Source organism: Macrobrachium nipponense, chromosome 18 (genome assembly GCF_015104395.2).
Source record: "Macrobrachium nipponense isolate FS-2020 chromosome 18, ASM1510439v2, whole genome shotgun sequence".
NCBI classification, from domain to species: Eukaryota; Metazoa; Arthropoda; class Malacostraca; order Decapoda; family Palaemonidae; genus Macrobrachium; species Macrobrachium nipponense.
The window spans coordinates 81,385,915-81,413,426 of NC_087211.1; the positions used below are offsets into that span (position 1 = coordinate 81,385,915).

Below are 27,512 nucleotides of genomic sequence, written 5' to 3' on the forward strand. Positions count from 1 at the left end.
CAAAAATATAGATAATTTTAAATGTATAAATGTTTCCTTTGCATTTAAATTTTCATAGTATTATTATGTGTTAAATATAATAATTGTTATGATAACTTTAATGTCGATAGTCAAAGCGTTGTATTTAAAAAAAATATTCGCTCAATTTTTTTTTATGAAAAATTCTATCACTTAAAACTACCTTACGTATTTAAACTGAGCTATTCAAACCTGTACTATTTTTACCATAATGGAAGTTAAGGAGATTTCCCATAATTAAAACTATTTAGAACTGAGATTTTTCTGAGAGAAAATAAAAAAAGGGGCTATATATAGTTTACATGGAAGTGTACTGCCTAATTTGAATTCATGTTTAGGCTTCTATTATCAGTCATAGTGACAAACGCCGTCAGAATACTGCTTCTTTTTAATAAAAGGTGACTATACTCTGTTTTTTTCCATCTGTCCATCCGCCTGTGGTGTTTTTGTATGGTAACACTGCGTCCCGGGCTTTAGACAGTTACATTCAGCTTACATTCAACGATTATAATAATATCCTATTTCGAATATTAACGGTGTAATTCGCATACAGTAAATTATTAAAACACTTTTCAGTTGCAAATGTACACCCAGATATCCTTTTATTTACCTAAAACTTACACATAGCGTAACTATCTAAAGCCCGGGACGCAGTGTTACCATACAAAAACACCACTGGCGGATGGACAGATGAAAAAAAACAGAGTATAATTTGAAGGCTTTTTCGATTTAAGATTGAAATATAACTCGACAATCATCATTTGTTATGATAAAGTGTGTAAAAGTATGTCAACATTACAAGAGCACCAATTCGCATTATTCTCTAGAAGTGACCTTTTAGTAGGGGAAGGTATCTGTTAAAAAAAAGAGGAAAGCTGAAATGAAATATAAAAGAAAATGAAAGGACAGACCTATCTTCTTAGAAAATTAAATCTTAAATATGAATATCTTCTATTAACAGAAAAAAAAGTCTTTAAAATCAACATTATTTAAGTATTGTGTACACGCACCAGAGGTAATCCAAACAAGACGTTTTAAACTTCAACTGTAAGAATCTTCATAAAGATTCTTGCTACATTTGCAAACCAACTGTAAGAATCCTCATAAAAATTCTTGCTACATTTGCAAACTTCAGTAGCAAGAATCTCCAAAGAGATTCTTGCCACATTCACAAACTTCGGCAGCAAGATTCTCGCTACATTTACAACCTCCAATAACAAAAGAAGTCTCCAAGAAAAGATTGCCATAACATTTATAAACTTCAATAGCAAGAATCTTAAAAAGAAATGGTCCAAATGAAGTTTTGTTACCGAAAAAAAGAACGAATAAACTTGGTACTTACTCCTCACTCTTGACGGAGACATTGTCCTTCAAAGACTGGGAGGAGGAGCAGCTACTTCCCATTGTTAGGACTTGGCTGCCTTTCTGGACAATGTCTGCCTCTCTGCCTCCCTCACTGTCGCTTGCTGCTTGCTGCTTGCTGCTTGCCGATTGCTTCTTCCTTCCCTTTGCTTTCCTTCCTCCTCCTCCCCCTCTTGTCTTCTTATTCCCTTCCTCCTTTATCTTACGTCTCCTTAGCTTGGTGTTTTCATAGGTGGTTCGTGTGATGCTTTGTATCTCGTCTGTCTGGTGGTGGTGGTGGTGAGTGCTTTCAGCTCTTCCTTCTCTTGGTCAGAGAACGTTTATGGTATTTACATTTATACAGAATGTTGGCCACTGCTTGAGGGTGGCTTAAAGACTTCAAAATCAAGCCTTGAAAAACTTCTCTCTCCGTCTAGACTGTCAATGAAACTTCGAACAAGCCAGTAAAGAGATAATATTCTTCCTTGCTTGATGTTGGTAATCTTACAGGCACGTGTCTCTGTCCACAATCATCCCTCGGCAGATATCTGTCTCTTCTTATCAGTCGTCGGGAGATAGAAAAATAGACTTTAATTGGATGCTGCTTCTGCGTCCCCTTAGGGACCTGTGTTCTGTTAATAAAAAAACATACGTGGAGGTAATTCCTCACTGTCTCTTTTAATTTTCTCCTCTTCTTTCCCCTCTTTCGTTTATGGGTGAAATTGGAAAACGTCTATACCACAACGTTTAAGCTCGAGTAATAACGTTCCTCAGTCCACAGTCTAATACTCAATGGTACGTGGAAGACTATTCATGCTAAAGTTAACGGCTTTTCATAACACAGTCATAATTCCTCGTCATACTTCGCACTTAACAACCCAGCATCCTCATTTGCATAAGAAACTGGCGCGGTGGAGTCTTCTTCCCTCTAAGTAGTCCACCACTTCGAATGAAACCGTTGTACATCACGAAGCCTTCATTCATGCGGCTGTGCAACTTTGAGTGTCAGGTAACTTTGGCACTTGGTTTCAGGTAATACTGTCCTGGGGTGCTCATCAATAGTTAGTCAATAGTGTCGTTGAAGTCCCTAGCATCGTAAAGTTAACAGGCGCCCTTGAAGCGTGGGCGTGATGAATGTTGTGGTAACGAGATCCTCCTCCGCCTTCCCTTTGTGGTCCAGGGGCGCTCCAGTCGCAAGGACCAACCTCGTAAGCAGATACCAAGTAGATCCAGATCGTAAATCAACTGGATACTGGATTCCAGGCGGGCCTTCCAGTTCTCCTGGAGTGATTCTGCTTTTTCTCGTCGAATATCGGGCGGAACGACCTGTTATGGATGCTACCAGTTTTTTTCTATTTTTGGGTCTTCCAGAGGTTTTCAAGAGCTTTCCAGAGCAATCGGCTGAACGCTGGAATCCAGGGGGCCTTCCAGTTCTTCTTGGAATATCGGGCGGAAAACGGTATCGAGATTGAGATCCCGGCCTGTTTATTTTTGGCTTTCCAGAGCTTTTCCAGAGCTTTTCCAGCTCTCAGATGGGCTGATGATGGCCACCCACCTTTTTGGAGCTTCCTCTGAAGCACCCGGAAGGTCCTCTCTGCTCCTGGTCCGGCGAAATTCTTCCTCTTCGGACGGGCCTGCGCGATGGATGGCCTTCAATTACGGAGGATGCGTTTAGGGGAGTCAATTAATGAGTCTTTTGACCCCTCCCCCTCTTCTCTCTCTCTCTCTCTCTCTCTCTCTCTCTCTCTCTCTCTCTCTCTCTCTCTCCCCTTTTTTCCACTGCACGATGATTAATAGCCGTTCTTTGCTTCCATTGACTTAGGTACTCTTTCTGTCAAAGTAACTCACTTCTATAACGGGGCTATTGGTTAAATTCTTTCATACCAGTTACGGAAAGAGAGAGAGAGTGACGCCCTCCGAAGTTGTTAATACTGAAGATGACGACTTGTACTGACTAAAAGAAAGTCTTCTCAGGTCTTTGGGTCTGTTCAGAAATCCAAGATGAGACGATCAGATGAGCGCCTCCATCATGACCTAACAGTTCTACCCTCGGCAACCAGTGACGTCAGGTGTTGGTGTATGTTTTGCGTCAGTGAAGTTGTTGCTTTTGACTGTTAAATAGTTCCTTGCTCAGGTGTACAGAATCTCAGGTGGCAGTCTAGAGCAAGAGCAAGTACCTGACCGCCCTATTTCCCGAATACTGTCTCGTACGCTCAACAGATTGTCTTTTGTATGTAATTCGATCAGAGAGCTGTGTGTAGTGTTTCGTAGATTGTGCCTCCTTAGAAAAATAAGTCTTTCTTCTAGTGTTATTATAGTGATGCTCCCCTAATAAAGAGATCTGTCTACGCCCAGCTCACGAGTATAAAAGTGCGTATTTGGACAGTAAGAAACACGCATTGCAACGTCTGTTGATATCTTTACAAAAATACGCAATGCACTAATTCACTCGTGTATGAAGATGTATGTGGATGTCTCGACGATGACTTAGTGATGCCCGTGTTGAAGTCGAGTTAATAAATGTAGTAGGTTTCAGGTATACAGAAGATATATTGGTATCATATCAGTGCTATGAATGTGAGAATGAAGATGGTGATGTAGACGAGGTTGTTGAAATGCGATGATGTGACGAAGATGTGGTAGGACGTTCTAGGATGTCCTATAGAATGAGACGGAATGTGTAAGGAGTGCGAAGGACTCTCTTCTTCCTCACTAAAAATATATCCTGCATAATGGGATTAAAATGTCCTCCTTCTAATGTGACCTGCCAGCCAGTCACCTTTTCATAAATAATTCCCTCAGAGTTAGCAGCGTCTCTTGTAGAACGCCTTCTTTATTCGTCTGTAATCTAGGGAATTTTCCTAATCAGAGGTCAAACGTCTAGGGAATTTCTTTCTCTTCTCCCCCAGCGAGAGGAATTTCTAATTTGCACGCCCTTTGGTCAAAAGAATTTGCTGTTCTTTTTCACTACAGTATAAGGAATTTCTGGTTGATTCGTGAACAGTCCGAGGATTTTTTGATACACGTCTGAAGAAAGTCTTGTGGAGAATTCCTGATTCGTATTTGTATAGTCTAGGAAATATCCGATTCCCGAATCTTAGCTTTTGAAGTATTCCCAGTTTTTACCCCTATTCGTTTTCCTGTAATCTAGGGAATTTCTGACACCATTCCTCTTGTGTAGAAACCTTCAGCTAATTTGTCAGATGTCTTGAGTAAACAGCGACTTGTAACATTGGCTCATAGCGTCTCCTTGGCTGTGAAATTCTCTACGAGTATTTTCTGTCATGATTGTCGATCATTTTTTTTTTAACCAGCTAGCTTGAATGGTTTATATTTGATCGAGTTAATCGCCCAGTGGAGAAATCTCTTCATTTGGCAGCCAGGTGGTGCGTTTATTGAACGAGGAATCGATTCCAGCTTTAATTCGCGTGCGACACTTTTGTGGACTCCTGTACCAAATGTCAACTTGTGTTTATGTTACCCTTGTTATCTTCTTAGACATGGACCCTCACACTGGTCATTTTTTCGTACGATCTTCAGTTTTATCTTTCGTGCTTTCGTGCCTTTCTCGTATGTGCGATCGGTTACGTGAACCTCTTATAATGAAGTTATCTTCGAGGTGGATTTTTGCGAATGTTTGGACCAAGGTACCGTCTGCGAGATGAATCTGCGTCGACTGTACGCAAATATACGGTTAGATTAGGTGCGGGTCAATTGCTAGGGTGTATTTTGGCGCCCTCAGAAGAGATTCAGCTTCGATTGTTCGCTGCGAACAGATGGTGAGCCGCCCTCATCTGAAAAGAAAGAAAAAAAAACGTTTGTCAGTCAGATAGAAGAATAAACGTTTAGGAGACTTGAATAAACGTTTAGGAGACTTGAATACGGATAAAATTCTTTCTAAAAATTCAAAGGATTAGCCTTTAGTTAGCCAGCTGCGTCAGTGAGGCAGGTTTAAACAGAATAAACGTTTTGTAGCTAGATTTACTTTGGGGGTAATCACGAGACGTTTATTAGTCAGGTTGAAGGCTTTAATACAAAAGATTAGTTTTCAAATTTTAGGATGACATTCATGGGGGGAGTTGGATGCATCATAGTAGCCAGATGGCAAAGGGGAAAATTTCAGTAAGCCAGTTGTAAACAGAATCAATGAAAAAAAAACAACTTTTGTACATTAATTTACATAAGGAAAAGGCAAAATGTTATTTAGTCATATTTCAGGAACAAACGTTTTGGAAACTGGACAATGCAGAAAAATACCAGTTTGGCAAAATTCTAAGTTTCAGGATCGCATAAAGAGAGGAACGTCTATTTGCGAAAGGAATTTTTTATTTTTCATTTTTATTTGTTTTATTATATCATTATGTTTGGGTTTTTCATCTCTATCCTTTTATTAATTTGTAATCATTTACTTATTTTTATTTTATTTATTTCAATCATTTTTATTTATCTTTAATCCAAAACGTTTGTTAGTCAGGATTAAGGAATAAAGGTTTTAAAAATTTGTATAGAACAAGGCGAGATCAGACTTCGAGCTTACTCGGGACGCGTGCTAAAATCTAAAGTCAAATAGCGCATTGTTCCAACAACGAAAATTGAAATAAATACGCTATATTCTGTTAGAAATAATTATTCTTTAATGTTTAACATGCACATTATTTCATTTTGACATTTTCATTCTAATAAATAAATCATAAATATCCTATGCTAAAGTTCTTGTATCTATAACTCGACGTGAAACACCTTTTTCAGATTCTTTAGTCTTTTCCTTAGGGCTTTCCTAAACCCCCCTCCCCCAACAAGAACAACAACAACAACAAATTAGTGTGTAGGCTTACTCCCCGAGTAAGCGAAAAATGTAATTTTATGAATTTTTAGGAAGAAAAGTATGTTTAGCCAGGACAGCCTCAAGAAAGAAAAACGTCAAATACGAAGGCGTAAACAATAAACAACAAAAGACAAACGTTTTCTCGGCTAGTTTTAGATAGGGGTGTTCAGTTAGATTTAAAAAGGTAGAACGTTTATTTGACTGACTCAAACGTTTTTTTGACTGACTCAAACGTTTATTTGACTAACTGAGTCCATAACTGCGTTCGTTTTCGAGATTTGGAGAGAGGCTTTATTTCTTAACTGACTGAATGAAAAAAGGTCTGTCAAACAGTTGTCGATAAACAGAAATGATTAGTGATATTTATGGACGAGAACTTGAACTCGTCATATTGACAAAGAAGTACGTTTGTTTGTCATCTTTAAAGAGATGAACGTTTTTTGACCAAATTAAAAAAAGTGAATGCCTGTTTCGTGCCGTTTCGTTTAAGCGAAGTTAAAATAAAGAAAAAAAGTGCCGTATTTGAAAAAACAATGTATGTAGAAAATTATTGCCTCGAATATGAAGATAAGATATTCTGTCAGCCATAATTTTTTTCAGCACTGCATTCGGCTAATTGATTCGTCTTCCAAAAAACCTTGTTAGTTGACAGGACAATCTTTGAAATTTGGCTTTTAACAGATACAAACTTATTCCACTTTTCCAAGATGCTGAAAATTAAGTGTAGGAAAGAATCAGTCTTCCTTGGTTGCTTAATAATGGTATACCAGTGTCAAGAAATATGGAACTTAAGAAAATCCATGAAAATGGAATTCGGGAGTATATGGAATCAGAAAATACATATGAAAGATAAAAGATGTTATTTATATATATATATATATTATATATATATATATATATATATATATGAACCTCTTTTATCTTTTTATGTAATTTCTGAATCCATATACTCTCGAATTTCATTTTCATGGTTTTCTTATGTTCCATATCTCTTTGACAAAAATTGGCACCATTAATATATATATTAATATATATATATATATATATAGGATATATATATATATATATATATATACTATATATATATATATATATATATATATATATATATTCAGTTTTTATTCTGGGACCCACACTCACAGATAAGTCTTCCATCGCCCATCAAAAAACTAATAAATAAAAAAAAAGCGAACAGACAGACAGACGTCTCTCCCCCCCTCCCTCCTCGCTCCCCCCCCCCAACCCCCAAAACCAATCACCCCTCTACCAGACCCGAATAAATACTGACCTTGGAATTCGCCGGACCCGTTCTCTCTCCCCCCCCTCCTTTTCTCTCTCTCTCTCTCTCTCTCTCTCTGAGCCCCTTCCCACACCACCCCATACCCTTAGCCCATCCCCTCAATCCCCTATGACCAGCCATCCATCCAATCCTCTCTTTAAGCCACGCCCCCTTTTCTGCCCGTCCCTTGCCCGTCAGCCAATCACGTGGACGGAGGGTGTGACGTCACGGCCGAGCCAGCCATACAGGAAGGGGACCTGATCTGCGTCAGCTACTGGAAGTCATAAGGAAACACACATACACGCACACACACGCACACGCACGCGCTTTTATTTTTTTTTATTTTTCTTCTTCTTGCCACTTACGTCACGTGATTGACCATGACGTAAGTTAGACGGCAGGAAGAGGGAATCACCACAAGGAGCGATTCTCCTGCAGGAGGAGAGAGTCCTTCGCTCCGGTCTCCGAAAGGATGAGATTCCTTCTTCGACGTCGCTCCCCCCCCGCCCCCAAAGGTTTCGGATTCGCTCGCGTCCGTAATCCTTCACTCCGTTCCCGCTTACAACAACAGGGAGGAGGTTACGTTGATTATACCACTAAGAAGGAAATATTCACATAATTTTCTCTGCCAGATCTTCAATCTCTCTCTCTCTCTCTCTCTCTCTCTCTCTCTCTCTCTCTCTCTCTCTCTCTCAACATAATAGGTACACATGTAAGCCTCTAAGTCTGTAAATGAAATTCTCTCTCTCTCTCTCTCTCTCTCTCTCTCTCTCTCTCTCTCTCTCTCTCTCTCTCAACAGACGATATATTCCTATTTGTAAGCCTCTTAAGTATGCTGAATGAAAGCTATGACATAATGAAAAAGTTATCATTTAACACGTATATACAAGCTCACATATCTATATATTGCCTGCTTAGAGAGAGAGAGAGAGAGGAGAGAGAGAGAGAGAGAGAGATCCCAAAAACCCATAAGAAAAGCAATCAACGACCACCTACACGAATTGCTTAAAAATTCAGGGCGTACGAAGCAGAAGCGGCACTGACGCCCAAATCGAAAGTTTTGATGGAAAATCCAAAGGTAATCTCCCCCCCCCTCCAAAAAAAAAAACCACACCTCCACTCCCCACCAAATAAAAAAATAGAGAAGGAATTTTAATGGTGACAAATTTTCTTCGATTCTGGCACACGTTTTATTATTATTATTATTATTATTATTATTATTATTATTATTATTATTATTATTATTATTATTATTATTATTATTATTATTATTATTATTATTATTATTATTATTATTATTATTATTATTATTATTTCCAAGATAGGGAAACGTAGGTAAACTTTTTTTATGTCAATTAAAGGGAAGGGTCTCACTCCCTTAAAAAAAAAAATAAAAATAATAGTTGCCTGTGTGACTGATCTGCTTTAAATAGTTCAAAGGGGAGAAACTAAATGGTGGTGCGTTCCTGGATAGAGTCGTGTAGTTTTGTGATACGTAAACCAAATTCGATTTATTCTGAGGCGGAGGTATCTGTTCATTTAATTCGTCTTCAGTCGATGGAGCGGAAGAAAAAGCAGTTTTTGTCAACCCAATATATCTCTACTAGGATGGAAGTGTCTCTGCCCCACCCCTCGAAAGATATATGTATGTATATGCATACATACATACATATATATTCGGACAAAGTTACAGCCACGAAGGATAAACGAAACACTGGAGATACTAAGAAGTATTTTCATAGTCGTATTACCTTTGCATGGTTACAGTTGCCGTGTCCATACCTAGGTAGGAAGACAAATGTCCGTATAATCATCACGTTTTAATCTGTATGTATGTATGTATGTATATACATGTATGTATGTATGTATGTATGTATATTTGTTTAATATATATCTATATATAGATATATATATATATATATCCTTATATTTTACTATATGATATATAAATTTTATAATGGCCTTTTAACGTAGAACAGAGATATTCGTAAAGCACATAGAGTAAGCAAAAAAAAAAAAAAAAAAAAAAAAAAAATTCCCCATTTGATTCGTATAAAGACTTGTCAGTCATCTTCGACTTGCTTATATTCTATTACTGCATTCCACCAGCACCCTCTCCTGTATTCTTCGTGTATATATGCAAAGGTAAACGACCTTCGGTGGGAATTATAAGAATAAAAAGGATTGAATACATCTATACGTAATTGTAGCGAAAAAAGCAATAAATTGTTGTTAATAGCCTACGATACTCTACGGTAATGTGTAGCCATGTTTCAGTATTTCTTCTGTAACATCGAAATATATTAGTATAATTATGAACTATATATTGGAATTGTAATAATTTTTCCCAGAGTCTTTCGAATAAACTAACTAGCATTTAAAACCATAACACACACACGCACACACGGAGCACATGAATATAATCTACAGGAACAAAAAATCGCAAAAATTTTTAATCTCTTTAACAGCAAGCCCTCAGGGAAGCTGAAATTAAGACGTATAATGGGGGCTCCTCTTCAATTCCACCAAGATACACTTCGTGTGATTGCAACTCCTCCTCCCGTCATGTTACTCATTCGTTAGAATGCGGGTTTTCCTGGGGGAGACAGCGCTTGTGGGTATTCGGTCTTAAAGAATCTCGGGGCATGCATGTACCCGCTTACCCTTTGCTCCCAGGGTGTAGAGAGTGACTTATCTTACCCCTGGGTATTCAGTCTTGAAGAATTTCGTAGTATATACCCGCTTACCCCTGGATGTCTAGGTATAGAGAGTGACTTATCTTACCCCTGGGTATTCGGTCTTGAAGAATCTCGGGGCATGGATGTACCCGCTTACCCTTTGCTCCGAGGGTATAGAGAGTGACTTATCTTACCCATGGGTATTCAGTCTTGAAGAATCTCGTAGTATATACCCGCTTACCCCTGGCTGTCTGGGTATAGAGAGTGACTTATCTTACCCCTGGGTATTCAGTCTTGAAGTAATTTCTTCCCCTTTGGGCATGGATGTTACCCGCCCCTTAACCCTTTGCTCCGAGGGTATATCTTCCCGCCCATGATGTACCCGCTTACCCTTTGCTCCGCGGGTTAATAAGAAGAGTGACCCTCTTACCCTCCCCTGGGTATTCAGTCTTGAAGAATCTCGTAGTATATACCCGCTTACCCTCTGCTCTCAGGGTATAGAGAGTGACTCATCTTACCCCTGGGTATTCAGTCTTAAAGAATCTCGGCAATTATACCCGCTTACCCCTGGCTGTCTGGGTATAGAGAGTGACTTACATTACTCCTGGGTATTCAGCCTTGAAGAATCTCGGCTCATATACCCGCATACCCTTTGCTCTCTGGGTATAGAAAGTGACTTATGTTACGTCTGGGTATGTGAACCTTGAAGAATCTCGGCGAATATACCCGCTTCCCCTAGCATTCTGGGAATAGAGTTACGTATTATACCAGTGGGCATTTTTAGACTATGAGGTTCTTTTCCCATAAATGCGTCCCTTATACATCACACTCTCAATCTGATGTTCATGAGAGAGAGAGAGAGAGAGAGAGAGAGAGAGAGAGAGAGATTCTCTCATCCGTCCCACGCTGCCTTTGTGAAGTAATCCCTGGAATAAGGGAATGGTAGCATTGCTTCTGAAAAGAAGATTGCCTGGGGAATGAGAAATACCAGAGAGAGAGAGAGAGAGAGAGAGAGAGAGAGAGAGAGAGAGAGAGAGAAAGAGAAAAGATACTTAAAGAATAGGGAAGGGAAAACTCTGAGTAATAAGAAAAAATTGAGAGAGAGAGAGAGAGAGAGACCTCGGGAAAAAAAAAAAAAAGAGACCAAAGGCGGAGGGGAGGGAAAAATCTCAATGATAAAAATAAATCAAAGAAGAGAGAGAGAGAGAGAGAGAGAGAGAGAGAGAAGAGAGAGAGAGAGAGAGGGCGTACGCAAGGGTGGGTATAATATAACTTTATTGCAAGGCTAAATATAAAGGCGAAATCGTATATCTCAGGTGTCCTTTGATTCCAGCCCTAGAGAGGCTCCCCTGGACAAAGGGATTTCTCCAGGAGGGGGAATTACAAAGCGTTTTTAATACTTGGATAAAGAAAGAAACTTTATTTTTTTTGAAGAGGAACCATTAGGAGAGATGAAAGCTTTTTTGGATGTGTGTGTGTGTTCCTGCGTTCCTTTTTTCAGTTCAGAGGCCGACGGGATGGGCATCCTGATATCCATATCTCTCTTCCTCGTCTATAAATCATTTTTACGCGAAAACCGATAGGGCTGTTTAAATTTTGTGTATATATATATATATAATATATATGTATATATACTTCATACATATTAATATACATCATACATATATATATGTATATATATGTATACATATATATACACTCACAAATCATAATAATATATCACGGATGTTATGACTGTATACAAGTATACTTCTGTACATGACTTCCAGCGTTAAATAGGAAATACTATCATGTCTTTTGAGGAAACCCGCCCCCCCTTTTCCCCCTTCCCCCCTCCTCCTCTACCCCCCCCCCCCCCACCCCCCCCCAGGAAATCTAAATACCATTTCATCATCTTAAATCACATCCAGACGCGTAATAATATCGAAAGAAAAATTCTTCGCTGGCTGCACCAAAAGGCAGTGAATTAATTGATCGCCGGAGATCTACCTGGCGTCGTAAAGGAGAGAGAGAGAGAGAGAGAGAGAGGAAAAAATTAAAGAGAGCATCAAAGGTCAAGTGGCAGCAAAGGTCGGGAAAATGTCACTGGTTATAGAGGTGGTTAAACAGATACGCACAAGGAAGAGGCGGCACTCTTTCAGTGCCGCTGCACTGGATGTCATGGGCAAAGATCACGGCCACGTTTGTGCTCTCTCTCTCTCTCTCTCTCTCTCTCTCTCTCTCTCTCTCTCTCTCTCTCTCTCATGCAGATTACATGTCAAATATTTGTACAGCAGTGTGTGTGTTTTTTTATGTGTGGTTTGCCATAACCTATATTTTTCCATTCTCTCTCTCTCTCTCTCTCTCTCTCTCTCTCTCTCTCTCTCTCTCTCTCTCTCTCTCTCTCTCTCTCAAGGAAGAGATACTCTTCATTTATACACTGATTTCATGGGCAAAGATCACGGCCACGTTTGTGCTCTCTCTCTCTCTCTCTCTCTCTCTCTCTCTCTCTCTCTCTCTCTCTCTCTCTCTATAAGGTACAATCGTTTACACTCATACATGAAAGCACACAAACATTCATAAATGCGAGTTTATGTGATGCTTTTACATGTGTGTGTGGCCTTAGGATACAGATTCTCTCTCTCTCTCTCTCTCTCTCTCTCTCTCTCTCTCTCTCTCTCTCTCTCTCTCTCTCTCTCTCTCTCTCTCTCTCTCTCTCTCTCTCTCTCTCTCTCGTTCTATTATTGATGTATTTATTATTATCTTAATATTTATTTGTACTAGAGCACGTAATGTAGTCGTAGCCTGCAATACTGTGTTTTTACGCAAATTCACACTTACACCCATACACAAATACTCGCATATATGCATAAATGCGCGCGTGTTGTGTGTGTGTATGTGTATGTGTGTTTGTGTTCCTTAGGTTAAATGCCTCGACCGCTCTGTAAAGAGGAAAGAAAGAAATGGATCTTCCTTTCATGTTACTCTGTTACCTGTACTCTTCTTCATTTAGAACATTGAAGCCTTCGTGTACTGCACCAAAGTAACCCTTTTAAATTTATTTTTATTTAGTGGTGATACCTTATACGGCTTTCCTGTCGCTATGATGGAGCGTTATTATTATTATTATTATTATTATTATTATTATTATTATTATTATTATTATTATTATTATTATTATTATTAAGTGGAGTGACCCCCTTTTTGCATTATGCAATCTTGTATTTAGTGACATATCTTAAAAAGATTCATTATCACCTCATTATCACCAGAGTGGATTTTATTATTATTATTATTATTATTATTATTATTATTATTATTATTATTTTATTATTATTATTATTTATTGCACCAAGTAACGTTTTTCAAACTACGCAATTATTTATTTAGTGATATATCTTATAACGCTTTCGCTATCACTGTGATGGAGCACAATAATAATAATAATAATAATAATAATAATAATAATAATAATAATAATATTTTTTTTCTCTCTATCACAGTCCTCCAATTCGATTGGGTGGTATTTATAGTGTGGGGTTCCGGGTTGCATCCTGCCTCCTTACGAGTCCATCACTTTTCTTACTATGTGCGCCATTTCTAGGATCACCTCTTCTGCATGAGTCCTGGAGCTACTTCAGCCTCTAGTTTTTCTAGATTCCTTTTCAGGGATCTTGGATCGTGCCTAGTGCTCCTATGATTATGGGTACGATTTCCACTGGCATATCCCATATCCTTCTTATTTCTATTTTCAGATCTTGATACTTATCCATTTTTTCCCCTCTCTCTTCAACTCTGGTGTCCCATGGTATTGCGACATCAATGAGTGATACTTTCTTCTTGACTTTGTCAATCAACGTCACGTCTGGTCTATTTGCACATATCACCCTATCCGTTCTGATACCATAAGTACCCCCAGAAGGATCTTTGCCTGATCGTTTTCTATCACTCCCTCAGGTTGGTGCTCGTACCACTTATTACTGCAAGGTAGCTGATGTTTCTTGCACAGGCTCCAGTGGAGGGCTTTTGCCACTGAATCATGCCTCTTTTTGTACTGGTTCTGTGCAAGTGCCGGGCATTCGCTTGGTATGTGGTTTATGGTTTCATTTTTCGTATTGCACTTCCTACATATGGGAGGAGGTATGTTATTTCCGTCTATCGTATTTTGAACATATCTGGTTCTTAGGGCCTGATCTTGTGCCGCTGTTATCATTCCTTCAGTTTCCTTCTTTAGCTCTCCCCTCTGTAGCCATTGCCATGTGTCATTGCTGGCTAGTTCTTTAGTCTGTCTCATGTATTGTCCGTGCATTGGTTGTGCCAGTCCTCTGATCTGTCTGTCATTGTCCTGTCTCTGTATATTTCTGGGTCTTCGTCTACTTTTATTAGTCCTTCTTCCCATGCACTCTTTAGCCACTCATCTTCACTGGTTTTCAGATATTGCCCCAGTGCTCTGTTTTCGATGTTGACGCAGTCCTCTATACTTAGTAGTCCTCTCCTCCTTCCTTTCGTGTTATGTATAGTCAGTCCGTATTTGCTCTTGGGTGTAGTGCTTTGTGTATTGTCATATGTTTCCTGGTTTTCTAATCTATGCTGCGGAGTTCTGCCTTCGTCCATTCCACTATCCCTGCACTGTATCTGATTACTGGCACTGCCCATGTGTTTATGGCTTTTATCATATTTCCGGCGTTGAGTTTTGACTTGAGTATCGCCTTGAGTCTCTGCATATATTCTTTCCTGATCGTGTCCTTCATCTCTTGGTTTTTTATATCCCCTCCCATTATTCCCAGTATTTGTATCCTGTCTCCTCTGTGTGTTTGATGTTGCTCCCATCTAGTCAGCTTTATCCCTTCAGTTCTCGTTACTTTGCCTTTTTGTATGTTGACTAAGGCTCATTTTTCTATTCCAAACTCCATCCTGATGTACCCAGATACAATCCTTACAGTCTGGATTAAGGTATCTATTTCCTTGATGCTCTTACCATACAGCTTGATGTCGTCCATGAACATCAGATGGTTGATTCTGTTGCCTCTTTTCTTGAGTTGGTACCCGGCATCCATCTTCTGTAGTACCTTTGTCATGGGAATCATGGCTACTACGAAGAGTAATGGGGACAGTGAGTCGCCCTGGAAGATCCCTCTCCTGATATTAACCTCTGCTAGTCTTATTCCAGAGCTTGTAAGTATTGTATTCCATTGCGCATTGTATTTTTTGAGGAAGCTGATGTGTCTCTGCCCCATATATTTTCAGGCATTCTATTAGTCATGTGTGTGGTATCATGTCGAAGGCTTTCTTATAGTCTATCCATGCCATGCTTAGGTTGGTTTTCCTTCTCCTACTGTTCTTCATTACCATTTTGTCTATCAGAGCTGGTCTTTTGTGCCCCTACACTTCCTTCTGTAGCCTTTCTGTTGGTGGGGGATGGTGTTTGTCTCCTCTAGGTAGTTGTATAGCCTTTCACTTATGATATCTGTTAGAAACTTCCACATTATTGGTAGGCAAGTGATAGGGCTGTAGTTACTGGTTATATTTCCCTTACTCTTGTCTTTTTGTACTAAGGATGTTCTTCCTGTGGTCATCCATTTGGGTGCATGGTGATTTGAGATTCAATGCTGGAATTGCTCTGCTATTCGTGGGTGTAGGACCTTGAAGTTTTTGAGCCAGTATCCATGGACTTCATCGGGACCTGGGGCTTTCCAGTTTGGAATTTTCTTTAGTTGGTGTCTGACTGTGTCTGTCGTGACTCTCTGTGAATCTTTGTTTTTATTCTCTGTTTCTTCTTCCTTGACTTCCTGGAGCCATGTTGCATGTTTGTTGTGTGATACTTTATTGCTCCATATGTTTTCCCAGAGTCTCTTACTTGGTTCGGCTTCAGGAATTTCTTGGTGGTTGTCTTAGTTGGCTGTATAGCCTTTTCTGGTTGTTTCCGAATAGTTTGTTCTGTTGGTATCCCTTATTCCTGTTCATGTACGTTGGATCTTATGTGCTTTGGCCTTAAGCCTCTGTTTTACATCTTGTTGTGTTGTTTCAGTCCCCTCTCTTGCACTTTGTATTTTTCGTTGAGTTCCTCCCTTGTTTTCTTGCTTCTTAGCCTTTTTTCTGCCATCTCTTTCAGTTTACTCAAGTCAGATCTCATCACCATGATTTGCTTTTCCAGGCGCCTTTTCCAAGGAGGTTGCTGTTTGGTTTCTGTTGGGTTGGTTGTGACGGTGGTGTTGGTGTTCGATCCCCATCAGTCTGCTACTAATCTTGCTCCTGCATATGCCAAGTTATTTGTTTCTGTGATACAGGTGGTGTGTATTATGCCATTATTTCATTGACCTCACTTGTTTTCTCCCTTAATTTCTTGGTGTTGTAGGCTTTCATGGAGGGGATCTTTGTTTCTCTCTGTATCTGGCTCCATCCATTGTCTAATCTTTTCTATCCATTCCGTTCTCTCTGTTTACTTACGTCGGTGTTTCTTCGTGTGTCGTTGTTTGATACCTCATCCTCCCTGTCGTCTCCTGTGGCATCATCTCTCAGTTCGTCTTCGTGTAATTCGTTGTCGTGTGACATTTCCCTTTCCAGTTCTTCTCTTTCTGGTGAGAGCCAGTTCTTTTTCTTTATGTTCCTTATTTGGTCTGCCAGCCTCTGCTCTGTTTGGGGTGTGTTATTCCTCTCATTCCAGATGTTGAACCAATCTTCTTCTCTATCCTCTCTCCCGTCGGGTTGCTTCTGATGTAGCATCTCCATATTTCCTTATTTTTCTTCTCTTGTCCATTTCTTCCTTTGGTTTGCTTCTGTAGCTCCAATCTCAGGCTGTTGGTTACTGTCGTTGTGGTGGTCAGTTGCTGGATGACGACTTCCAAGTACCTGACCGTCTTCCCTTCAATTGGGTTGAATACCTGGCTGCCGGACGAAGCTCCTCTGTTGTCAGAGGTTCCATTTACGTCGTTGTCGTTTAATTCCTTCATTTCTTTCCATCATTGCTGAGTTTTGCTATTTAACCCATAGCTGGACCCTACCCCATCAGGGATAGGTACTCATTTACAGCTGAGTAGACTGAGGAGATTATGGTAAAGATCCTTTCCCAAGGAATCAACGCCGTGAGAGCGATCACCCATCCAACGACTGACCAGCCCCAATGTTGCCTAACCAGTCCATTGACGACCTAACCCACTCTGCCACTGCTCCACATTATTATTATTATTATTATTATTGATTATTATTATTATTTTATTATTATTATTATTAGGATTATTGATTATAATATCAACAATTGCGCTTACACTCATTTCGACCATGTTATAAAAGTCATGATATTGCTCCGCATATCATCACAATAAGATGTTCAGATTAAAAAAAAAAAAAAAAAATAATTAAATAAAAAAAAAGGTTAAAATTCATGTCATGAGCGGAAAGAAGGTTAGTGGAGGCGAACTGGTAGGGACCAGTAACCCAGCATGGTAGAAGTCAGTGTGTATGTGTGTGTGAGAGAGGGGTAAGGAGAAATTACGAAGGCCAATCCCACATTTCAAATTCCTCAGAGGCTGAGGTGCCTTCTTGCTAATTATATCTGGAAAGTTATTTTTCTTGTAGAGTATCGCTTCCTTTTTTCATATTTTTCCGTTATATATAATTTTTTTGCGGGTTGGGGGTAGGGGGCGGGGACAACGTTGTACCTCTTAATCTTCATTTGGTTTATTCTGACGTGTGGATGCTGTGACGCGTTACAACAGCACGAGCTCTGTAACATGTTTCAGAAATGCTTTCTTGTAGAGTATCGCTTCCTTTTTTCATAGTTTTCCGTTATTTATCATTTGGGGGAGGGGGGCGGGCCCCCGGTGGGCGTTGTACCTGTTGATCTTCATTTGGTTTACCCTGACTAATGGATGCTGTGGTTACAAAAATGCGGTCGCTGTAACATGTAACAGAAATGCCATAGATTTTAGCAAGGGTGTTTCAATACATAACGCAACGAACGTATTTCCCTCTGGTGAGATTGTAACCAAAATGGAACATTGACAACGAATCGTTTTTGCTTTTTAAACCGAGATTCAATAATCCGGTAGCATCTTCTTTTACGCTTTTAGTAGCACCAAAATATATTTTTTATGAATTATTATCATTTCTTATGATTGACTCCTGCAGGTAATATTTTAAGCACAATGATATTTCTTCAAATATTCAAATAGGATTCTCGTAGTGGGAAAAAAACCGAACGCGTAATGCATAATTAGAGAATAAAAGTTAGCTAGTTATTCAATGAAAACGACACGAAAATAATCGAAGAGAACGAATATATATATATATATATATATATATATATATATATATATATATATATATATATATATATATATATTATATTATATATAAAGCTAGCCAAAAAAAAAATCCTTCAACTTATTACATTTCAAAGCGAATTTCCGCTCGTGATCTCTGGAAAGAAAAGTAGATATAAAAAAGAAAAAAAAATCAATTTAAAAAAAAAAAAAATTTATCGACGAATCACGAAAATCGCTCAGCCCTCAGGACCCAATAATATTCCTTGAGTCAAGGAGTCCTAGAAGGCTGCCTGCGATCAAAGGATATCGTTGAGGACTTTTTTTTTTATTTTTATGAAGGTGACCTTATGCCAGCACATTTCTGTGCAGCGATGAAAGAAGGAAGGGGCGTTAAGTCTTGGAATATTTAAATGCTAGCCTACAGCAGAGGGTCAAAACATGACCTGAGATCATTTGACATTCAGGAGGGGACAGCAATTATTAATTAATACTTCCCCCAAATGTAGGATTAACCGAAGTGTGTGTATATATATATATATATATATACTATATATATATATATATATATATATATATAAGCATGGGGATAAAGAAGGACATGGCACATTACATGGGATTCTTTATTGCTAGTGACGTTTCGAGACAAAGTCCCATCTTCAGGCTAAAGACATTTATTTCTTGTCTTCAGCCTGAAGGGTGGTGGGACTTTGACGTTCTCGAAACGTCGCTAGCTTTAAAGAATCCTATGTAATGTGCCATGTCCTTCTGTATCCCCATGCCCATATTTTCACGGAGGATTAGCCACCAGTGATGAAGATTATATATCCTATATATATATATATATATATATATATATATATCTATATATATATATATATATATACAATATGATGTATATATAGATATTATATATATATATATATATGTATATAAGATATATATTATATATATTTATAATATATATTATATAACATATATATATATTTAAAATCCGTCATAAGAGGACAGTACCACAACGTGACTACGCACATCATTCCAGAGAAGAGCCCGTGCGGGAAATGGAAAAATTTCGACTTGAATTTTCTGACCTTAATTGGCTTTTCGAAAACGGGAAATATGTCTATTTTATTTTATTTTATTTTTTTTATTTTTATTTTTTTTTACATTCTTGTCTTCCTTTTTCGCTTTCGTTTGTTAATTTAATACTGTTTTTATGGAAGGTTGGATTTCATTCAAATGCTTAACGTTGATCTGTATGATTTGTCTTATGATTTATAACGGAATGTATTACGCACATTCTGATCTATGTATGCATCCCTATCTGTCTGTCTATTTAACGTTGTACCTGTATATAAATATAAAAAATATAAATGAATATATATTTATGTATATATATATATATATATATATATATATAATATATATATATATATGTATGTATGTTATATAACTGAATCACGAAAGTTAGGAACGTGATAAATCCATAAATAAGACAATATATGCCCGAAGGAAAAATAAACGAAGGAGGATCTGCAAGATCTTTCGACGTTAAACGTCCTTTACTGAGCAGAGACTGACATAAATACGAGAAAAGACAATACAAGAAGATTCGTATAACTGACAGATAGGGATTATAAAGAGATTAGTACCTAGAATCCGAGACACCTGGAAGATAAGAAACCTTCCCAAACAAGCATAAACAATGGGTGCAATTAAAGGCTTCTTAAGACAATCATCTCAGATACAATTTCAAGACAATTAAAGGATTATAGGTGACAGCTATTCAGAACTTGGTAAACAAAACCATATTCACAATACATGTTCAGACATACTTTACAACAAAAATATAACTCTAGGGCAACTGATTTTTATTTAAGTAAGTATTATATCTTTGAGGTCATTCTTAAACATGTTACAGTACAAGGGTCTAAATGAAAAAGGCCACGACTAACATTGAAATTACATGAAACGTAAGTTGTATTAAAGCGAGTTCTAAAAAAGATTTCGTGGATAAGGACTCTCTTGACCTTGCAATTACTGAACTATCAACCCAATTTATTCGGTGGTTGTTTTCACTTAAAAATGAATGAATATTGCATTAGATTTTTGCTCAGTTTTTACAGAATTTATGCTGGCTTAGCCTTACTTCTAAGCCTTTGCTAGACTGTCCGAGATAAAATGAGGGACAATCCATACATGGAATTTTATATATTATGTTGTTGCTTTCTCTGGGCCATTTTTTTATACATTCCTTTTAGTGTGTTATTATAGGAAAAAACAAGGTTGACATTAAACTTAACAATGATTTAATGGTTTCCCAAATCCCGTTTAAAATAAGGCAAACTGAGAATGTTCTTAGAATTTTCTTTCTGCGTGTTACTTACAGTATAAAACTTTTTTGTGGACTTTATTATAACAAATGTCCTAATATATGTGAAGGATAGCATAAATCTTTCCCATATCTCATGTATTCAATTTCTTGATCCAAATATTGTGGACTGACAATGCGCAATGCTCGTAAAAACATAGAGGAAAAATTGAAATTATATTTTTTATGTTAAGATGGTGGCCTGAGAAAAGAAATGAACATAAGTTAAGTTGTTAGTCGTTTATATTTCCTTCGTGGCATATATCTTTATATATATATAGTATTATTAATTCGTATAGTAGTATAGTAAGTATATAATTAGTCATAGTATAGTATATATGTTATATATAGTATACTATTATAGTATATTATAGTATATGAGGCTCACACTGAAATACAAGTAATATAATAGTGAAAGATAAAAGGTAACCTGATAAAACACTTGATTTTTAATGAGAGAAAGTAGTGTTTTATGGGGCCTTTTATCTTCATATATATATAGGTATATATATATATATATATATATTATATATATATATATATATATATATATATATGTGTGTGTGTGTGTGTGTGGTGTGTGTGTGTGTGCGTGTATGTATATATGTATAGTATATATATATTTTGGTTGAAAATGATGTGGACTTAGGAGTGTATCCAAAAAACCAAACCTATTGTGCCTCTTCCAACCGCGGCGGTGAACTATGCACCTGATATTTAGTCAACTGTGGCGACTCGCAAGCAGAGCGGAGAGAAGAGCATGTGGGTGGTAACCTCTTCCCCACCCACACCCCCACCCCCCAAAAAAAAAACTTTAAAAAAAACAACAGAAAAACTTCCCTTGTAATCCAAAGCCTTAAAAGAATTGTTAGGAAATTTCTCTGCAAAAATAGTCTCTCCTTTGTTTGGCTTTCGAAGATTTTTGCTCTTGATTTTATTTTAAATTTTTTTTAGTATTTTTTTATTTTTTGCAAAACTTCAACAAAATCAGCTTCAAATTCCCACGCAGGGAAAAAAGGTCTATCAAAGAACAGGCGCCATTGTTGATATAGGGCATCCCTCTCTCCCGTCGTCTGATAAAATGCAGGTGGTTCTATGGTGGGGGGGCGGGGGTGGGTGGGGGGTAAAAATGGTAGCGGTGCGCGCGGTTTGAAAAATACGGACCAGCTGTCTAAAGCGATGAGGGAGGAGAATTCAGTGGTACAGAGGGAATCATAATTGCAAAGGTGACAGGAAAAGGCAGCAAAATCAAATATAAACGTATATATGTAAATATATGTACATATACATATATGTCCATATGAAAAGGTTTCATCTAGTGAATAATAATAATAATAATAATAATAATAACAATAATAATATATCATTCTCTCACGAAAGTAATGCCTGTATGCCCTTACGAAAAAACAATTGAAAATAAATAGATATTGAACATTATATGATTTCTAAATCATATGATGAAGACTAACCCGACGGCGGATAGTGCGGTCAGTGTGCCTCACGCAGCTCACTGTAGGCGTTCATTAAGGCTCTTTGCAGCCGCCCTTAAGCCCCTAGCTGCAACCCCTTTCATTACTTTTACAGAACCTCCGTTCATATTCTCTTTTTTTTTTTTCATCTTAATTTCCTCCTGTTACACCTTTCAGGCATTTTTACTCTCAGTTTCCTTCTCAACGCTGATTGACCTCATAGGTACCAGCGCTTGGCCTTGGCCTATTGCCAAAGACCAAGGGCTGGGACATATAAGGTCATTCAGCGCTGAAAGGGAAACTAGCTGGAAGAAAGAGAATATGAACGGAGCCACAGTAAGAGGAATGAATGGGGTTGCAGCTAGGCGCCTAGAGGCGGCTGCAAAGAACCTTAATCTACGCCTACAGTGCACCGCGGCAAAGAACCTCGGGCACTGCTGTCTTGGATTCTGTAAGGAACCTTGAACTGACGATCATTGGGTCATGGAATATTAATATCTATGATATTTTGGGCGAATTGGTGCCGATATATTTACGAAAATATCATTAACAATTAATCTAATATTAAAAACGACTTCTTTTACTGCCCACACTTTTCATTTATCCCAAGAAACGTATAATTCCTTTGTGCAGACTCTCAGCTGATTACCTCGAGTCATCCCTGTGATCTGCGTTCTTGATAATGGATTTTGTTCTATTTTTTATTTTATTTTGTTATATCTTATTTTTCAATTTCACGTCAAACCATCACTGCAGCTTATTACCTCGAGTCATCCCTGTGATCTGGGTTCTTAATTAGAATTCTATTTTGTTTTTTATTTTATTTTATTTCATCTTATTTCATTTTTCAATTTTACGTCAAGCCGCCACTGAGACCCTGGACTATGTGTCCTAATTTAGGGAGAGAATTCTCTCTACGAGGAAATTGAATTATCGGCTAAAACTGAGATTCACTTCTCGCAAAAGGGACATTGCTGCCAATTTTTCGTTGGATAATCTACGGGTTTTATTCCTGAAATATACGGAAACGGAAGGTAAAAGAAATCGTGGTAAAGGGTATCTTTGTATCCGGTTAACATTATACGTCATTAATTTATAAAAAATGGTACTCAATTAATTTTTTATAAATCACGCGCGAATTAATTACATTTAGACAAGGAGCGTCATTGTTACCGATTAAAATTGTATACCTCATTAGTTGTTGAAATACAATTTTGTTAATAACACGAGTACATTAGCCAAAGGACTGGACTGGAAACGGAAATAAACCATGAACCTAATAAAGAAAATAAACCGTGGACCTGATAAAGAACTGGGGAATAGAAATAAACCGTGAACCTAATACAGAACTGGAAAACAGAAATAAACCGTGAATCTAATAAAGAAAAGGGAACAGAAATAAACCAATGAACATAATGAAGAAAAGAAACCGTGGTCCTGATAAAGAACTGGGGAACAGAAATAAACCGTGAATCTAATAAAGAAATATGAACAAATAAACCGATGAACCTAATACAAAAAATCGTAAACCTGATAAAGAACTGGGGAACAGAAATAAACCGATGAACCTAATAAAACATAAACCGTAAACCTGATACAGAACAGGGGAACAGAAATAAACCGATGAACCCGATAGACAACTTGGGAAAAAAAAAAGAGTAAAAATAAACCACAACGGAGTTCGATAGTCATCCTAGAAGAGATCGCTGTTGACTGAGCGGATTATCTCCACTACAGGACGGTCAACGGTCAGTTTGCGGTGTTCTTCAATAAAGCGACTGTCTGTTGTTTATATTTGTTGTAGAGGTATTTAAGGGATGATCTGTGTGTGTGTGAGAGGGAGAGAGAGAGAGAGGGGGGGGGGATTAGACTATTTGTTGCGTATTGCTATTACAGAAATACCTGACGAATATTCTGTATATGAGAGAGAGAGAGAGAGAGAGAGAGAGATAAGAGAGAGAAGAGATAAGTTGTAATTCCCATAGAAACTGATTCCACGAGAGAGAGAGAGAGAGAGAGAGAGAGAGAGAGAAAGAATAAAGTTGTAATTCCCATAGAACTGATTCACGAGAGAGAGAGAGAGAGAGAGAGAATTTGTTGCTTATTGCTATTATAGAAATACCTAACGAATATTCTGAGAGAGAGAGAGAGAGAGAGAGAGAGAGAGAGAGAGAGAGAGAGAGAGAGATTATGTCGACCAGATCCAAACACACACACACACACAGACAGGGCAGACAAACAGCTGCAGAAATGAGAGAGACAGAGACAGAGAAAGGCTGGAAAAAATTGAGGTTACGGCAAACCAGACACACAAAAAAAGAAACGCGAAAATGACGTCATCAGAGGCCGTCCGATCGACTGAACACACCCCCCCCCACCCCCCCCCCCCCCGGTCGGAAAATACCCCTCTTACATAACAACAACGCTGACGTCACTCAACCCCCATTTTTATTTATATTTACCCCCCCCCCCCCCCACCCCTCCCTAACCTCCCTCCGAGCAAGGAGGAAACTGGGTTACCAATTAGCACGATGACGCAAAAGGCATAAACAAACAAGAGTGTTTGGTAGGAGATTTTATGCTTTTTATTTATCTATTTTTTTTTTTGGGGGGGGGGGCCTGACATTTTTGGGATATACACCACAAGCACTGCGGGAATGAGAATCCGCAGTCTCCGAGCTCTCATGCCTCCTTGTGACCCGTTCGATATGAATTTTAGAGGAGTTGAATTCTGTCAAAACGCAGGGCCTTGTAGGTTGTAAATATGACATTGCATAAAAATGTAATTATGCGTTTATTATGGAATAGGCTTTAGTCTTTAATCTTAATCCAAGCAGCCTGTTTAAAGTTTACTTAGCTTTTCGAGCTAAGTAAACTTATTGTAGCTTGCTTGAGTTATAGCTTATACCTAAGTCTTGCTTAGCTTACTTAGGTTGTATAGGTTGTAAATGTAACATTGCATAAAAATGTAATTATGCGCTTATTGTGGGATAGGTATGAGTTTTTCATCTTAATCCAAGTACCATTTTTTTTTTTAGCTTTTTAGCTGATTTGAGCTTGCGTGAGTTATAGTTTGGAACTAATTCTTGCTGAGCTTAGGTGGGTCCGATTTTTTTTGTTTAAGCTAGTTAACTTAACGTGTTTCCCAGTCAGCTTAAGCCCTCGTGTGTTGCCCAAGCTTTAACCACTCAGAGCAAAAACAGCTTTATACTTGAGAAACTTTCATGAAGAAAGCTTTCTTGAGTATACACAGAATACATCTGTCATTCCTTTCACTGCACCTCCGTTCGTATTCTCTTTTTTTCCATCTGACCTTCCAACCTTTCTAACGATTGAGGCTTTCTTTCTATTACACTTTTCAAACGTTCTCACTATTATTAATTTCCGTTTCCTCGCTGAATGACCTCATAGGTTACCTTTTCAAACCTTCTTAGTATTAATGTCCCTTTCCTCCCTGAATGACCTCGTGGGTCCCGGCGCTGGGCCTTTGGCCTAAATTCTATATTCTGTTCTGCTGTGCATGACCTTGAATTCTTAAGCTTGTGTATTCAACCTTCAAACAATCGACGTCAACCGCTGGAATGAACGAGGAGCCGCCCCACATTGGCGAGAGGAAACGTGGAAATGAATATCTGATGAATGAATATTTTGGTGGACGGGGGAAGGGGTTAAGGAAGGGTGAGGGGGGGGGGAAGGGGGAAGGGGAAGGGGTGGGTGGTTCTAAAGAACGTGTGGCTTAGCTGTGCCTATTCCTTATCCGGACAATAATTTCCTCCTGCACCCCACCCCACCCCCCCTCGTCGAAACCGATTTGTCGATAATTGGAAAATCTCTCTCTCTCTCTCTCTCTCTCTCTCTCTCTCTCTCTCTCTCTCTCTCTCAATTTCCTTCGTGTTGATCCTTAGCTAGCAAAGGCTTCGCTCGGGCGGGGAGGGGGGCCGGGGGAGGGGGGGCGATGGAGGAAGCGGACAGACTGTGACTTGAGTTTGATGAGTCGAAGGGTTTTTGGGGGCGGGAAGCGAAAACGTCTCAAAAAAACGTTTGTTTCTTCTTGTTTATTTGGAGCTGTTCGTAAACAGACCCAAAAAACGCATCGAGAGAGAGAAACAGAGAGAGAGAGAGAGAAAGAGAGAGAGAGAGAGAGAGCGAGAGATACTTTCGAAACGAAGAAGACTAATATAGTTTTGTTTACATTTATGTATATTCGTAAGTATGAGAGAGAGAGAGAGAGAGAGAGAGAGAGAGAGAGAGAGAGAGAGAGAGAGATACTTTCGAAAAGAAGAAGACTAATATAGGTTTGTTTACATTTATGTATATTCGTAAGTATGAGAGAGAGAGAGAGAGAGAGAGAAGACGGACTCGGATAACGTTCAGTGGTTTCAGAAAGTGATCGAGTCTGTAAAAACGTTCGTCTCATGCTGTTTATCTGAAGTGGATTAAAAACAGACTGAGAGAACGTATCAAAATTGGGTGAAGAGGGGGCGGGGCGGAGTTTGGACAAGAAAACGTTCGGTGGTTCGTACGACGTTTCAAAAAGTGAACGAATCTTGAAAAACGTTATGTTATTGTTTTTACTGTTTATTTGAAGTGGTTCATAAGTAGACTGAGAGAACGGCGCGTTTAAGGGGGTGAGGGAAAGAGGGGGGACTCTGAAAACGTTCAGTGGTTCGTATACTGTTTCCAGAAACGTTTTTATGTTATTGTTTTTAATAGACTGACAGAAAGCGTTGAAGGAGGTGGGGGGAAAAGGGGGGACCCAGAAAACGTTCGGTGGTTCGTATACAGTTTCCAAAAGTGATCGAATCTCGGAAAAACGTTTGTCTCACGTTGTTTATTTGAGGCAGTTCAAAAATAGAGTGAGATGACGCGTCAAAAGTTGGTGGGTGGAGGGGGCGGTGCCAGGTGACAGGAAAACGTTCGGAGATTCATTTGACGTTTCTTGAAAATGATCGAGTCTAGAAAATCGTTTGCCTCGTACTGTTTATGTGAACTGGTTCTGGAACGTTTTTATTTCACCTCGTCTTGTCTCTGTTTTCGACTGGTCCTAGAAATGTTTATTAACTTCCACAAACAGACAGTTGATCCACACACGAAACAAGCATTCACAAAGTCGTCCTGTGCGCAGTATTGTAAAATATTTATAATTATAAATAATTTTTCTGTGAAATATTTTATCCAAAATACGCATGTCCTTGAGTAATTATTTTCTTTTGTACACCATATATAGGTCGAATAATTGGTTATTTTTTTCATGAAATAAATTGATATTGAAAACTCATGTTCTTTGGATG

The 27,512-nt window shown here is 38.5% G+C and overlaps 2 protein-coding genes across 2 annotated transcripts in view; one reads left to right on the top strand and one right to left on the bottom strand.

Annotated features, from left to right (window-relative positions):
• The window catches only part of LOC135197265 (NACHT domain- and WD repeat-containing protein 1-like), a 106,586-nt gene that overhangs the window by 59,476 nt on the left and 19,598 nt on the right, over nt 1-27,512 (bottom strand). Inside the window, 1 exon segment of the mRNA XM_064224369.1 lies at nt 1,361-5,153. Coding sequence (XP_064080439.1) covers nt 1,361-1,422 — 62 coding nt within the window. The 5' untranslated portion in view covers nt 1,423-5,153.
• LOC135197263 (uncharacterized) overlaps nt 1-27,512 on the top strand; it is a 124,999-nt gene that overhangs the window by 40,535 nt on the left and 56,952 nt on the right. The window lies entirely within an intron of this gene.